The sequence below is a fragment of the Dunckerocampus dactyliophorus genome, chromosome 17, assembly GCF_027744805.1.
Source record: "Dunckerocampus dactyliophorus isolate RoL2022-P2 chromosome 17, RoL_Ddac_1.1, whole genome shotgun sequence".
NCBI classification, from domain to species: domain Eukaryota; kingdom Metazoa; phylum Chordata; class Actinopteri; order Syngnathiformes; family Syngnathidae; genus Dunckerocampus; species Dunckerocampus dactyliophorus.
In genome coordinates, this window is record NC_072835.1 from 18,411,928 (window position 1) to 18,427,210 (window position 15,283).

The 15,283-nt window shown below is 42.8% G+C and overlaps 1 protein-coding gene across 2 annotated transcripts in view; it reads left to right on the forward strand.

Moving 5' to 3' along the window:
- The first annotated feature begins 677 nt into the window (after window positions 1–677).
- Window positions 678–15,283, forward strand: part of csgalnact1a (chondroitin sulfate N-acetylgalactosaminyltransferase 1a) — a 36,081-nt gene continuing 21,475 nt past the window's right edge. For both annotated transcript variants that reach the window (XM_054756784.1, XM_054756785.1), the window contains exons 1-2: window positions 678–801; window positions 12,806–13,968. In XM_054756784.1, the coding sequence (XP_054612759.1) occupies window positions 13,152–13,968 (817 nt within the window). In that variant the 5' untranslated portion in view covers window positions 678–801; window positions 12,806–13,151. The remainder of the gene's footprint in view (window positions 802–12,805; window positions 13,969–15,283) is intronic.

Here is a 15,283-nt window from a genome sequence, read left to right on the forward strand (position 1 = left end):
TTGATTGAAATATCAAATTGACACCAACATTTGTCATATTGCTTACCCACTGAGCTATAGTTGTCAAAAGAAAATTAACTTTCAGTTAACTATTCAGAAGTGCTAGTTTTAGTCAAAGGCTTTGTTTGTTTTGTTTTTGCTGACCTGGTTTGCCTTCGTTTCCCCTCTCCAATTGTTCATTTTGTTAGTTTTGTGGTGTAAACCACCTCAAATCGTACTACAGTAGCTAGCATTAACTTGCTAGGTTAGGTTTTAAAGGTCGACAGGTGTAGTGTAATATATGTATATGTGTGTGTGTGTGTGTGTGTGTGTGTGTGTATATATATATATATATATATATATATATATATATATAAAATACGTTTTATATATTTATACATACTGTATACTGTATATCATACACAAACTATATGTTCAAAGTTTAAATCATTACATATTTTAATTCAGGCTTTTTGGTTGGCCACCTATACTTTTACCCTCAAACTACTTGGCGTCAGTAAAATAACATTAAAAATAACATTAAATAAACATTAAAATGTTAAGGAGTGTGTTTTTAACACTATTTAACCAACCTGTGAGGTATCTGGTGTTTAATTTTGAAGGCAGCAGTCACGTTGTTCCGGTGTTTCCGGCATTGACTCGGCGAGGCGGTACGGGCAAGCAACACTTCACACCCGCGGCTGGCTAGTGTCGGCTGAGCTCAGAGGACCAGCGAAGGGGCGGCAGGAGTGGTCGGCTGCACTCCGATGAGACGCCACCTCCACCCGGCTTGGAATGGACCAATCACCGCGGGGAGAAGAGGTAAGGTAGTTGGATGAATGAACGCATACTCCTCTGTAGGTACAGTGTGGATGTATTGTTGTTACTGAGTCCGGTACAGTATTTTGTTTTGTATTTTGATATAGTTCTATTAACTTTGGGACTAATATGATAACTTGCTTTCACTTATTTTATGTGGGTGTTTTTATAAAATAATGTTGAGGCTGATTTTTCTTGATCGTTCTTGTGTGACATTTGTGAAAAAATTAGGTGAATCATGTTTTTTTTTTTCCCCTGTAAATGTTTGTCTTCATCCCTCTCAAGCTGCATTGTAATCCTTCTTAGTGTTCTCAATCACTAACAAGAAACCAAGAAATATTTGGAACTGGCCATTCTCATAATGTGCAGAATGAAAGTGGAGATTATGGGATTGGGAGGTTGTTTGGCAAGCAGAGAATAGGCTCGCTTGACTTTAAACACGAAACAAACAAAAGGCTAAACGCATTTTACCCTACATGACTGATTAAGTGCGACAAATGATGTGATACATGATGACATTTATGTGCTCCCTTTTGCCCGCGAGATGAAAGAGGCCCATTTGAGATGCACGCGTGTGTGCCCTACTTGTGCACTCTCATGTTTCACAGATCGCGTAACAGAATGACCTTTCGGCGGCGAGCATCTTAACACGTTTTGCGCTTGTCTCCTCATTGTTCATTTGGTTGATGAGATGGATGAGAGGCGGCCAGGCTGTCACTTTTCACTCATGTCATTGTCGTCATCCTTCTCTGTAAAAAGCAGTCACCGCAAGGTTGGTCCGTTCCAGGGGCGACACAAAGACGCGACTCAGAAACAGGTCACTTTTCAGCCTGGCAGGAGCGTCTGTGGCAGTTTACTGGCCCGACAGAAAAGGGAAGTGTTGAACCTCCTACCAAGGCACCTGTTTGGAGGTGGCCTGCATGTGCTTGGTAACTAAAGTCTTTCACAAGTCTGTTACAACAGTAGCAGCCGCATCAGGAAAACTGATCTACAACTGTCATGATAATCGAAAGCCCTCTAGTCTGGTCCAGCAACAAAATCTGCTGCAATGTGAGACCAGGGTTGTCCAGGAAGGGGTAGTGGTTGCAGTGCAGTAATCCCTTGCCACTTTGCGCTTCAAATTTGGCGGCTTCACTCTAAGAAAAAAATTACTAAATCATGCGGTTTTGTGGTTGAATACGGCCTACTATTGGTCAAAAATATGCATATTTAAGCAAATGTTACGCATTTTTGCCTAAGTTATGCATTTTCAAGCATACAAATGGCTCAATGAACTAAATTACAAATATAAGGCATTCAAAAGATGCATTCAAAACATTGATAAAACGTAGTATCCTACACTACTCATGAGGTGTCTGTTGTTACTGTAATGTTCTGTGAGATGCACAAAGATCAGACTTGATCATTGGAACAACAGGATTTGAGTTATTTCACAACAGGCACAAGAATCCCTAATAAAAACACGGGCTACTTTTGCAGCCGTTACCCATGCAAAGCTGAAACTCAACTCTGAAGCCCCAATGTCACTTCCTGTCTGCTTCTCGCTCAGGTCCACCAGGAAACAAATTTATAGCAGCACACGAGTTACTAGATCACGAGTCTTATTTATAGATTAAATGACTTCATTTACTTTTATTATGTGTACTATATTAGATATTACGCTTGTAAAGGTGACTACATGGGTGTTATTTCATGTGTAGAGGGCTCTAATACTGTTAAAATCCGTATTTAGAAGGTTGTAAACATGTTTTCTATGCTCTAACTATGAAAATATTCCATTTATAAAAAAGGAATCCTACTTCACGGATAATCACTTATCATGGTCAGGTTTTGAACCAATTAACCGTGATAAATGAGGGATTCCTGTAATCCAGAATGAGGTCGGTTCCTGCACAATTTGCACGCTAAGCAAAGCGATTCAAAGCTGACGTTTTTGTCCGATATAGGCCACCAAAAACGCCTCTTGGTAAAAGAGCTAGCCCTGATTCCTGGGTGGTAAACTACGCGGGACTCATGGGCCACTCAATCTCCCACATCATCATGTCTCCTTACATCTCGTGAAAGGGGCCGCCGATCTGACGAGAGAGGGCATCAGGTCTGATATTTCAAGAGTCTTAGGTCTGTAGGTGAGGTGGAACAACAATCAGCAGAAAAACAGGGCCCATCTAGCTTGACGGGAGCTTAACCTTCTAGCAGATTGGAGATTGTCTGCCCATACCAGAAATTGTTGTTCAGGTGTGACAACTCGTCCAGGACCACGTTGACTTTGGGCTGGCACGGCTGAGGGAGGGATGTCTGCCATGTGCTGCTATGTGCCACCATGATGCTCGTGATGCCAGAGAATGATGCTTGGGTAGAACTGGTCAGACTTGAATGTTCTCTGAATGTTCTTCCATGAGAGCCCAACACTTCCTTTGTTCAGGGGTCTGCAACCTGCGCTTCTTTTATACTTTCTGAGTGTTTATCTCTGTTTGGAGTTTGCATGCTCTCCCCGTGCGTGGGTTTTTTCCAGGTACTCCGGTTTCCTCCCACATTCCAAAAATATGCATGTTAGGTTAATTGGAGACTCAAAACTGCCCATAGGTATGAATGTGAGTGTGATTGTCTATATGTGCCCTGTGATTGGCGACCAGTCTCGCCCAAAGTCAGCTGGGATAGGGTCCAGCATACCGCCGCAACCCTAGTCAGGACAAGTGGCATAGAAAATTGATGGAGGGATTCAGTTTGCATTAAAAGGTACAGTTTTCGTCTGTTTGTATTTGGGTCAAGTGGGGCAGTAGATGAAACTATGGCGCAAAACAGTTGCTATCTGGGGCAGTAATGACCATTACCGCCACAAGATCTTTTCGGAATCTTGACCTTGCATTCAGCTGAATGGTATTCTTGTCAATTTTCTCAAGGCTGTTAAAGTTTTTGTATTGGCTGTCATTGGAAAGTATACCTAATGTTGATAAGACTGACTTGTTAGAAGGATCGCTTTTTCCTCGACGTGCTTCGCCTTTTGAGTTTGCTCTGTGTCTTGTCTATGAATTCGGGCAAGCCTTCTTATTGCCTTATCTGCAATATCTGCTGCTGCTGCTGCAACGGCCCATTTCCCGGCCAGAGGGAACTTTCATCTGGTGCAATGTAGCTGTCAAATAATGCAACTCTTTGAGGAAGTAGGACCCACACACAGAGAAAAGGGGAGAGGAGGGCGCAAATGTTGACATGGGACACTCATGATGAAGTAGAGGATTGTTGTGCGCGTGCGTTGTAAGGGCCTTCCATCCAGATGGCATGTCGACAGGAAGGTTCCAAGCAAACGGGCCCCTAATGAATGGGGAGGTTGAATCACCTGAGGGGACGGCACACATCAAAGAGCGCCTTTCCCTGCTTCCTCTCTTCCCTCAATCATCATCATCACTTTATACCATTGCTAGCCTCTCTGTTTTTCATCCTCACACCATGTCTGATCTGTTTACTTAATAGTTCCCCCAAGGAAGGAAGGATAGAAGGGCTGATGTCTCTCTTGGCAAGGATAATGCGTCTCCCGCTGTTCATTTTTAAAACGCGTCTCCATTAACCTCTCCTCATCCTCATCCCCTACTTATTTCCATCATTTTTATTCTTCCCCCACCCCACCACCCCATCATCTTCCCTTCATTTTATCCTCTCCTCTTCATCTTCTCTGGTGCCCCCTTGTCACATTTTTTCCTCCTTTCGATCCTTGAAGGTCAACCTCCAATTTGGAAACTAAATGAGCCATTGGAAACAATGGGAATGCTGGAGAAATAGTCCGTTCCGGCATCAAACTGACACCACTGTAAAACCTTTCGACCAGTGGTTCTCCACTGGATTGGCTGAGGGACCCATCATCACCCCTCAATGACAAGCGGCGACCCAAATTTTTTTCAACTCAAGCGCACTCTTCTCCAGTAGACATCTGCAGCTGTGTGGCGGGCGGACAACACGTTAAGTTGCAACTCAACGTCCTTAAAGCTTGACAAAGTCGCCCAGAAACATGGCACGCATCCCGTAGCGGCGTAGCAAGCAAATAGCACAGACAAGAACGCAAGTTATTTTTTTGCCGCGACCCACTTTTGGAGAATCATCATTTTTGAGAATCACTGTTTGACTTTCCTTTCCTTTTCTACACAATTCTTTCTCCCTCTCTCTAATGTTATTCACCTGTCGAGACAGATGGTCGCCCCACACTATCCCTTGGTTCGGTTTGAGTTTTTTTTCCTTGAGGGAGTTTTTCCTTGCTTTCGTCGTGAAAGTGCTTGCTCATGCTGGTTTTCCTTCATGTGTGTGGAGTGGTTTCATACGTGCTCCATGTCTTTTAACATTCTTAATGCTGCTAAGTGTTAAAATAAGTTCACTCTTAATGTTCAACAACCTCACATTTTAACTTCCGTCCGTCTGTCCGATTTCTATTCCGCTTATCCTCATGCTGGAGCCTATCCCAGCTGACTTCGGACGACAGGCGGGGTACACCCTGGACTGGTCGGCAGCCAATTCATTCGCAATTCACTCTCACAATTCATACCTTTGGACAATTTAGAGTCTCCAATTAACCTAACATGCATGTTTTTGGAATGTGGGAGGAAACCGGAGTACCCGGAGAAAACCCACGCACGTACGGGGAGAACATGCAAACTCCACACAGAGATACCCAATGGAGATTCGAACCCAGATCTTCCCGATCTCCTGACTGTGTGGCCAACATGCTAAACACTTGGCCACCGTGCCACATTTTAACTTAATTTTTACCATTTTTAACATTACTTGTCCTGCAAGTTAATGCCTGTAAAATGAAGGGGTGTCCAAGGTGCAGCATGGCGGCCATTTGGCCCTGCAGTTTTTTATTGGCCTGTGGCACATTGTAACATTTTTTAAAGAGCAAAATTGGAAAAATGGAGCTTAAGGCGCAATGTAAAGGAAAAATTGGATTGATGCTACCAACTAATAGCTTAATGCTTTGTCTTTAATGTTTTTTTTAACCTTTTTACCACTAAAAAACCATGACAGTGCCCTGCATCCTTTTGATTTTTCTGAGTGCAGAAAAAGTTTGGACACCATTGGTAAATGCAAAAACAACCACACACTCCACCATAACGAGTGATGCTGCGTTTACCTCTTATTCAGGCTCCCGTTAGAATAAGTATCTTGAAAAAGTTAATTCTGTGATGCTCCCGGAAGTCTCGTAAGGTTGCCTGACGTCTTGTAGGACACTGTCCATGATAGCGATAAATAACAGTCAAGCTTTAAATGAAAAGCCAAAGAAAAAGCACTTTAATATAAGTGATGGTCAGAGGCATTTCAGTTTGCGCTTTATTTGGGCAAGCAGTAGCCAAAACACAACTTGAAATGACGTGTTTCTGGCTCCCTATGCACTTGTTTTGTAAAAAGTTGCTAAAATGACATGTTTAGATCTAATGTAGTTGTTTATTATTCACCGTTTACTTACCTGTTTCATGTTGTGTGTAGTGTTTTTGTGTTCACACTGTGATTGTAGCCGGTGTTCTGTTTAGTGATCCCCCTGCTCATTTCCCTGTGTGACGAGTTTGCTGAGGGTTCAGTGATAGATAGCTATTGCTTTCTCAATGAAAGAGACGCTTTCTTTCAGCAAGCTGGAGTGCCTCTGACCATCTCTTGAAGATATTCAAGGTAGACGGGCTGCACTTCCACTAGAGTTTGATGTCAAGTAGGGGGCCGCGAGTGTGAGCACCCTTCTTTCGAGACATATTTTTCCCACAGTTTAAATTTTATTTTCTTCTCTCGCTCCCTTGTGTGCTCTTCATGCTATCTATAAAAACACCTCCTTCCCTTATGATCCTTACCTGGCCTATTGTTTTATTTGATTCAAAATAGAAGCAATTCAGTGCTTGTCAACAGTCTTCTTCTGTCCGCTCTTCCTCTCGGTTGAAAATAGAAGTGCTTGTTAAAGGCCTCCACCTCCTGCCATATCATCTCCTTGGCAATGGCATACCAATCAAGTATGTAAGGCCAAAAGTTCTGATATCATCTCCTTATCTTCTCCTATCCTCGTCATGCCGGTCAACCCTCTTGTTTTCCTCACAAAGCTGCCGTGTTTTGCCCTTCTTTCCAGCATCCTATCCATGTTTTTTTTTTTTTTAACTTCCATGTAAAATAATAAACACACAAAAAATAATGGTTGGTTTGCAACTTGCACCACACCACTGCAGGTGACGTTGGTGACCCAAGGAAGGGGCTTGTAATATGATGGGAGGACAAATGTGAGGCGTATTATCAGACACGCGTGCTTTTTGCAAGATTTGTGACACCGCGGGGGCCCTTATTTTCCTCTATTTTCCCATATTTCCAAATTCAAATGTTGTCCTCATCGACATTCCTCATGTTCACAGTGAGCTCGTGGGAGGGCAGGTTTAGACAGTTCACATGCACGCAATCACTCAAGAATCCTCGACCTGTGACATGCAAGCGACACAGCGGAGGCGGCACCGAGGCGATTCAAACATGAGGGTCTCATGATTGAGATAGTGGGTGCCTGCATCGGTGAAGAGCGCGTGCGCCCATGCATTCCACAGTAACGCATAGTATTTTCTAGGGATGCACGATGGGCCGAATTATGATATCATACCGATATTTCCAATAACATAAAAAAATAGCTATGATAACCTATTAAAAAAAAGCTCCAAAGAGGTGTGATTACCCGTACTATGCTGTAGGTGGGGTAGCGTGTGCAAATCAAGTGCTCCTTTTCTGTGATGCGCCGTCGTAACTTCCCCTGAGCTCTCTTGTAAACAAACATGGCGTCAAATTGTGTGGGACTTCTTCACCTTTTCAGCGGAAGGCATTTTGCTAAATGCTCCAACAGGTTTGCAGCCATTCCACGATGAGGGGAAAAAAACTCATCAAGCTTCAACACATCAAAATGGCAGCATTGCCATGACGTCCATGGACCAGGGCTTGTACCTATCGCAGCGGTGTTTGAAAAGTGAAAAAAAGGTTGCCAGAGACGACCCAAGGACTAAACAAAATAATAACCAATGTGAACAGAAAGAACATGAAAGGAGCCCTTGCATTTTGGTACAAATCCAGATAAAAGTGCAGTTTGCTCGCATCGGGCCAAATGGGGCAGTGACCGACAAGATCCAGCCGATGGAGCTGTGGTGCAAAAAGTTTGCTGTGTGTGGCAGTTTACTGCGTGTTTGATCACTGCCACTTAAAGGACTGGCGTGGTATGTTCTGACGTATGGCAGACGTCCACACAGTACTGTGCCATCCTACTTTATTTGAAGCAATTCATATTTTAATATATTTTTGAAGCAATGATCCGTTGTATGCATTAAAGGCTCCGAATGAACTGAATTTAAATCAAGCTGAGAGTTATTAAGAGTGTTATTAAGAGCAATGAGGGGTTGCGTTCAAAGACACCCCATAATTTAAGATGAATTCATATGTTTTGAGTGTAGATGTATTTTATGGGATTTCCGAGTATACTTACATATATGCACTAAACTGTACTCCCACATTAGTGAGTGATACGAATATCCACGTACTGTTTTTCCTTTGTCTTTCTGTTTATTTATACCACACATATGTTGCATAATAAAGACAACATTGTGATGTTCGGAGTGTTGAGGAAGTGTCGTTCCGATGACGAGCGGACTAGAGTTTGTTTGTGAGTTGAAGATACATACAGTATGTGGTGTTGGAACTGCGCTGCTGTTTATGTGTTGAGGTCAGAATAAAGTTATTAAAGAGCGTCAAGACTCTGTCTGACTGTGTGGGGATGCTATTGTGGGTCCGTTTGCCGTCATAGTGGAGAGATGTGGCTTGACATGATGCGTCATCCATCCATTTTCGGGCGGGGTACACCCTGGACTGGTCGCCAGCCAATCGCAGGGCACATATAACAACCATTCACACTACATTCATACCTATGGACAGTCGGCAATTAACCTAACATGCATGTTTTTGGAATGTGGGAGAAAACCGGAGTACCTGAATAACGCGCGGGGAGAACATGCAAACGCCAGACAGGGATGCCCAACGGAGATTCAAACCCAGATTTTCCCTTTCTCCTGACTGTGTGGCCAACATGCTAACCACTCGGCCACCGTGCGATAAAGAAATTTAATGTAATTAAATAAATTTGATACCGCGGTTAACGCTGTTTTTGACAATCCTACTTGTCACAAATGTATGCACATGAAAAGTGTGTTCCTATACTCTAGTTAAGGCTTTATGATGGTGATCGTTTGAAAGAAGAAACTGATATACGCCGCAACATAAGTGAGGAAGGGGTGGCTTTCAAAGACATTTAAAGGTTGAGTGTAGTTCAACCTACCGGACGAATGTTAATTCTTAGAGTAGTGTGACTGCTTTTGTATTTTTCACCCTCAATACACCTTAGCCAGCTCTTGAACTCGCCACGAATGCAATGCAGCATTTTGTTGAACGTTGTAGCTATATTTAAGCACATAACGTCCAGAGGGCAGGAAGCTGCAGCAGTAGTGGGATTTGGGATGCTGCAAAGCCCCTCTTTGTAAAACATCTCTGCCGCCTGATCATTTTCCTTTGCCTCCCTCATTGTTTACTTCATCTCCAGAGTGTCCGACCCTCTCAAAGTTGCCTCAGTTTATGGTTCTGAGAATGAAAAATGTGACCAGAGAAAACATCGTTGTCCGTTATTTTGTCACCAGGTACAAAAAAAATGTATCGTCTGTCTTGTTTGTGTGCTTGTAAACAAGTGCTTGACTGTGTTTATGTGGGGATTTATTATATCCTGTCGGGATACGGTGAATTTATGTCTGTTTGTCCGCCGTTTCCGCTACAGAGAATCAGGTCACACTTTTATTTGGTACATGTTTACATTTTGTGTACATCAGATTAAAAAAAATGCCTCCAAAAATGTATTTAGCCCCAATAAATTTGTACCAGCAGATTGAAGAGCTGATGAAAGTGCACTTAGTGTGTTGGCAATCCAGTAATGCCTCATTTGTCATGGTTAATTAGTTCCAGACCCGACCATGCTCTGTAAATTTCCGTGATGTAGGATTTCTTCTTTCAAAATTGAACGTTTGGTTAGAGCATAGAAAAGCTGTTTACGACCTTCTAAATACCATTAGAGCCCTCTAGACATGAAGTAACACCCCTATACTTGTACAACCCCAATATTGTAGACATAATAAGAGAAAATAAGCCATTTAAGACTTTGTGTGGGTCGGGGGTTCAGCGTTGAGTTTTATCCGCATGTAGCTCGTGTTGGGGATTATTGTGCCTGTTGTGAGATACTTCAAACGTGCAGTAAAAGCCTGTTGTTCCGCTGATAAAGTCTGGTGCTTGTGTGTCTCACCCAACATTACTGACACCTAGTGATCAGTGTAGAGGACTACATATCGTCTTGCAGTCTTCTAAATGCCTTACATTTGTATTTTACTTCATTTATCCATTTTAGAGTTTCATAGAGTGAAGCTGCGGAATTCGATGTGTGAATTGGTGAAGGATTACTTTATACGGGTGGGAATGACAGAGTAATGCAAGAAGCAGCATGACGACGCGTTTTGCCATCCCAATAAAATCAAACGTGGTGATTCAGTGTTGAGTGAGCATGTGTGTGTGTGTGTGTGTGTGCGTCTATGTGGCAGCCATGCTCTCCCCACGTAATTTGGGCTGAAACAACTCATTGATTCCTGGGGGAGTGCCACTTTTTAAAATCTGCACAGTGACAAATCCCTCTTTCTTAGCCTTGCTACTGTAATGATACCTTAATGATGCAAAATGCATAACGCGTAAACTCACTTAGAGTCTTAAAACCTGTGTCCTGCTGTCACTTATGCGGCTTTCGTACAAGTTTTGTTGCAGGAAACCATAAAACCAAAGAGTGGCGTCATGATGTGAAGGACCATGTGGAGCTCTGACTAATGAGGGCTGCTTGTTAAACAAAAAGTGGTGACTAAGCACCTTGAGATCACCCACTGATGTACCAGCTAGTGGCAGTGGGTTTCTACAGAAAAGTCCAGGTGCTACCAGATAATATTTCTAGTACCGCCATTTGAGGATACATGTCTAGAAAGGACGAGAAAAACAAATTAAAACAGCATGTCTACACTGGTGTCCGAGGGAGTCACGCAGTGCGCTTGAATGCCACATCATGTGAACAGCACTTGTGCAGGGAATACATTGCAGAAGAATGGACACAGACACAAAGTTGTTCATTGTTCTGTGTGCGTTATACGAATGAGTTTGACAATTATGTTGTGCATTAAGAGTGTTGAATCTTGAAGCGTACATTTACATTGTGCGCTAAATGTGAGCTGCGGCCTCACTTGTAAAGGTTGCTGTGCACAAAAATGTTGCGTCAGCAGGGGTGAGATGTGAGTTTGCATCCTTCTCCTCAAAAAATGGTCTTTTAAGAAAAATTCTATGCGGAAAACAGAATGGAAGACACTGTTTTTTTGTGTTATAAGTGTGCATGAGTCTGAGGTACATGGCTTCAGGTGAAATGACTGAAGGGGTATGGGACTGAAAAATTCTGGGAGCCACTGGTTTAGCCTATTCTGTGCATCAGCTATGGACACAGCAGTATTATACTCTCCTCTTTGTTGTGTTCTTCGATAACATTTGCAAAACGTAAATACAAGAGACTCCCACTCTCGTTTGACCTAAACTCCCACCTCCTGCTGCTCAAACATCCTCCCAGGTTGTCAGCGGAGGTCCGACTGGAGAGGCGCCTCATCTCGCCCTCCGACTTAGCCGTCAGTCAGAGCACAGTCCGGTATTCACTACCACCATAGACTAATCCTTTCATGAGTTCCCCGGCCTCAGGCAGCGGTGTCAAAGAGACGACTGTGTGGGGAGTGCGATACACAGAGATACATTTACAGATATGTACAGTAACTCAAATAGACCTTCCCCCCCAAAAACATATATTCTCACTCATGGCTGGCTTTAGCACATTGCAATGCACCTCAGTCGCTGTCCGTTTAAGACTACACTGGTTTGGGAGCACGTGAGTCCACATTATTCCTGGTTTTTGCCTTTTTAAAAATATATATTTTTTAATTTTGTTTGTTTTTACAATTTTTACAGACAAAAATGGAAGAAATAAGTATTAGAGCACCCTTGTCTCTTCAGTTTATTGATCCATTTCAATGCCTGGTATAACTAAAGGTAGGTACATTTGTTTGGACAAATATAATGATGATAACAAATATAGCTCATAAGAGTTTCATTTAAGAGCTGATATCTCATAACTTCCATGGTTTTCTCGGTAATAACCAAAATCATTAAGTTCTTACATGAATAGCTATAGTACTGTGTTGCCAAAAAATTGAACTCTTATGAGCTATTTTTGTTGTCATTGTTATATTTGTCCAAACAAAGGTACCTTTAGTTGTATCAGGAATTAAAATGAACAAGAAACTGAAGAAACAAGGGTGCTCTAATCATCTTTTCCATGACTGCATTTTAGATCGGGGTGTCCAAACTTTTTCCACCGAGGGCCACATTCTGAAAAATGAAAGGATGGGTCACTGCTAAGAAGTTACATATATTTCAAGAAAAAACTGCATCTCGGGTTTGTGATACAGGGCACCACTGATGATTTGTAATTCAACTAGTTAAAATGCATTTTTATGTCCTGCCATTACCTTGCAGGGTCATCACTCAGACAGGAGGTGTGGCTGCTTGAAAATCTTTTTCCGTCCCGTATAAATGATGCAAACGCTGCCTTTCTCAAACATGTTAAAAGCACAGATACGTGGATATTTCTATCCAGGTACCATAAAAGAGAGCCATCTCAAATGATGTTTTGTGAAGAGATGAATGAGAGTCCCTGATCTTCCTCTCTTCTCACTCATGTGGCAACATTTTTGTCAAAGAACCAAAGACTCTGAGGAATGCTTAGTTTGGCGTTGGCTGCTTGAACACTTTCCTGAATCAACATGTCTTACGCTTTTTAATGACATAACTAACACTGGTGTGCTGCAGTAACGGAAAGGGTCGCGATATAAGGGATATCTCTTCTTCTCCACAGCACGAAGAGACCACCTTTTGATGGCAGTGGAATGTAGCATTCCAACTACATGCATCATCCAGGCCAAGGATCTCCAGACGTTCCCTGAATCATCTCCGTGCAGGAAGAGGGCGTCATGAAGGGCTAGCTAGAGGGACCACATGAGAACACATGATTCACCTCTGAGCGCTGGATGACGTAACGGCGTCTGGGTTAGACTCTTCTAGCAGACCATTGCGCTAAGTGGACCAACAGAGTGGGAAAAAGTGCATTCTCACTGCCTCATTTATTGACTCTGCCAAAGACCAGAGCCAAGTAAGCCGAGGCATCACGTGGATTATGATGACCTCACACTGATAAGTCATATATGGACTCTTATTGCTGTGTGACGTCACATGAAAATCAAGAGGTGATTTTTTTGATGCAAGACGCAACCATGTTGCGGCGTGCACTACTGGACTGGATGTCTGTTAGAAAAATGTGTTATATTTGCACTCACAAAACGATTCCTGTGGGAGGGGTGCTGGTGCTTCTCTGCTGCTCTTTGTCGCTCCTCTATGTGATGACCTGCCGTCCCCAGCACTCAGATGACCCTCAGCTGAATCACGCCATACCCCACGCCAGCCCTAACCAGCTGGGTGATACAAGGCCCGCGGTTGGAGCAGGAGCTGGCGGAACAGGACAAGTTCTCCTGCAAGAACGTGAGGAGCAGCACCGCTTCCACATCTCCTCCCTAAAGAAGCAGATTGCTCAGCTCAAAGAGGCGTTGCAGGAGCGGAGCCAGCAGCTTAAAGGTGTGCAAGACAGCTTGAAGGGGGCCGGAGGAGCCCCGTCAGAGGGGCACAGTCCCCAAGGAGGCGGTTTGGGGGATGCTCCTGGGGCCAAAAGCCAGCAAATGGACCTCCAGGACTTTCTGAGGAGCCAGCTTTCCAAAGCTGAAGTGACAGCCGGGGAGAGGTTTCCTAGCGAGTATGCGGTGGTCCCCTTTGAGAGCTTCACTCTGCAATGGGTCTACCAGCTGGAGATGGGTCTGAGTCGTTACCCCAGGGAGAAGCCCATGAGGAGGGACAAGAGAAACGAGCTGGGAGAGGTGCTGGAGACGGCTCTGCACACCCTCAACACGCCATCGGCCCAGCAGGACGGCAAAAGTAGCAAAGTCTATACGACGTCTGACTTCATAGAAGGTGAGAACATTGAACACGAAGCTACTCCGGCCTTCCTTTACTTCAATGTAAAACGGTATTTTGTTCTTTAATACAAAATACGGGTCGTATATTTGTGGAATTTAGAGTCACTCACACACACCCAGTAAAGCCGAGGTCACAACCAGTCGTACGGGCTCCTACAGCCGGTAGGAACGTAGGGAAGGCGTAGGGAAGCCACCCTGTCATTTACTTGGGATTACTCCAATACATAGGCACCGAGCCAGGGGGCTTATAAGCCCACACCAGATCGCTGCCTCTCCCCTGCAGCAACCCCAGAGTAGAACAACATCCAGCCGTGGTCAAGAGTGTCCAAAGTGCAGTGCAGGGGCCATCTGCAGCCCGCAGCTGTTTTTTATTGGCCCGCAGATCATTCTAAAAATGTAATTTAACATGAAAACATTAAAAAAAAACAGCAAGAATGGAAAAATCTGCAATAATTTTACAAGAATAGAGTGAAAATATTAAAAGCAAAAATTTGAAATATTACAGAAAAAAATAATTATTTATACATATGAGAAACAAACAAAACAACGAAGAAAAGGTGTAATTTTTGGACAATGAAGTTGCGGAAAAAGTTATGTTACGAGAATAAAGTAATAAAATATCAGAATAAAGTCATAATTAGGAGAAGAAAATTTACTTGAAAAAAGTTGAAATAGTGGGAAATAAAAAAAAAAGCAAACAGCAGAAAGGGAAAAAAGTGCTGTAATTATGAGAATAAAGTCAAAATATTACAAGAAAAAAAGTTGTATTCTAATGAGAAAAAAGTTGCAATTTTACAAGAATAAACTCGTAATATAATAAGGAAAAATGATGTCATTTTTGCAGCGTGGATTTGAAATATTAAAGAAAAAAAATACATCCTTTTTTTTTCCATGTCATAATATTATAAGGAACCAAACTAAACAAAATAAAGTTGGGGAAAAAGTTCTAATATGATGAGAATAAAGTCAAAATATTATGGGAATAAAGTAAACATATTGCGGAAAGAAAATGTACAATTTAACAAGAAAGTTGAAAAAACGCAAAAATGGGTAAAAAAGAGCAAAGACTGAAGTTCGTAGTAATAATACGCTTTTTCACTAATATCACAAACCTGGGATGCAGTTTTTTTTCTTGACATATATATGAAAGTGGTCCTCGCATCCTTTCATTTTTCTGTATGTGGCCCTTGACATCCCTGAACTAGGTCTAGTCAGAATGTCGCAAACTCTAGCATAAGCTCAGGCTCCTTCCCCACCAGAGAGGTGACGTTCCATGTCCTAAGAACCAGATTTGGCCAGCCATCTCATCT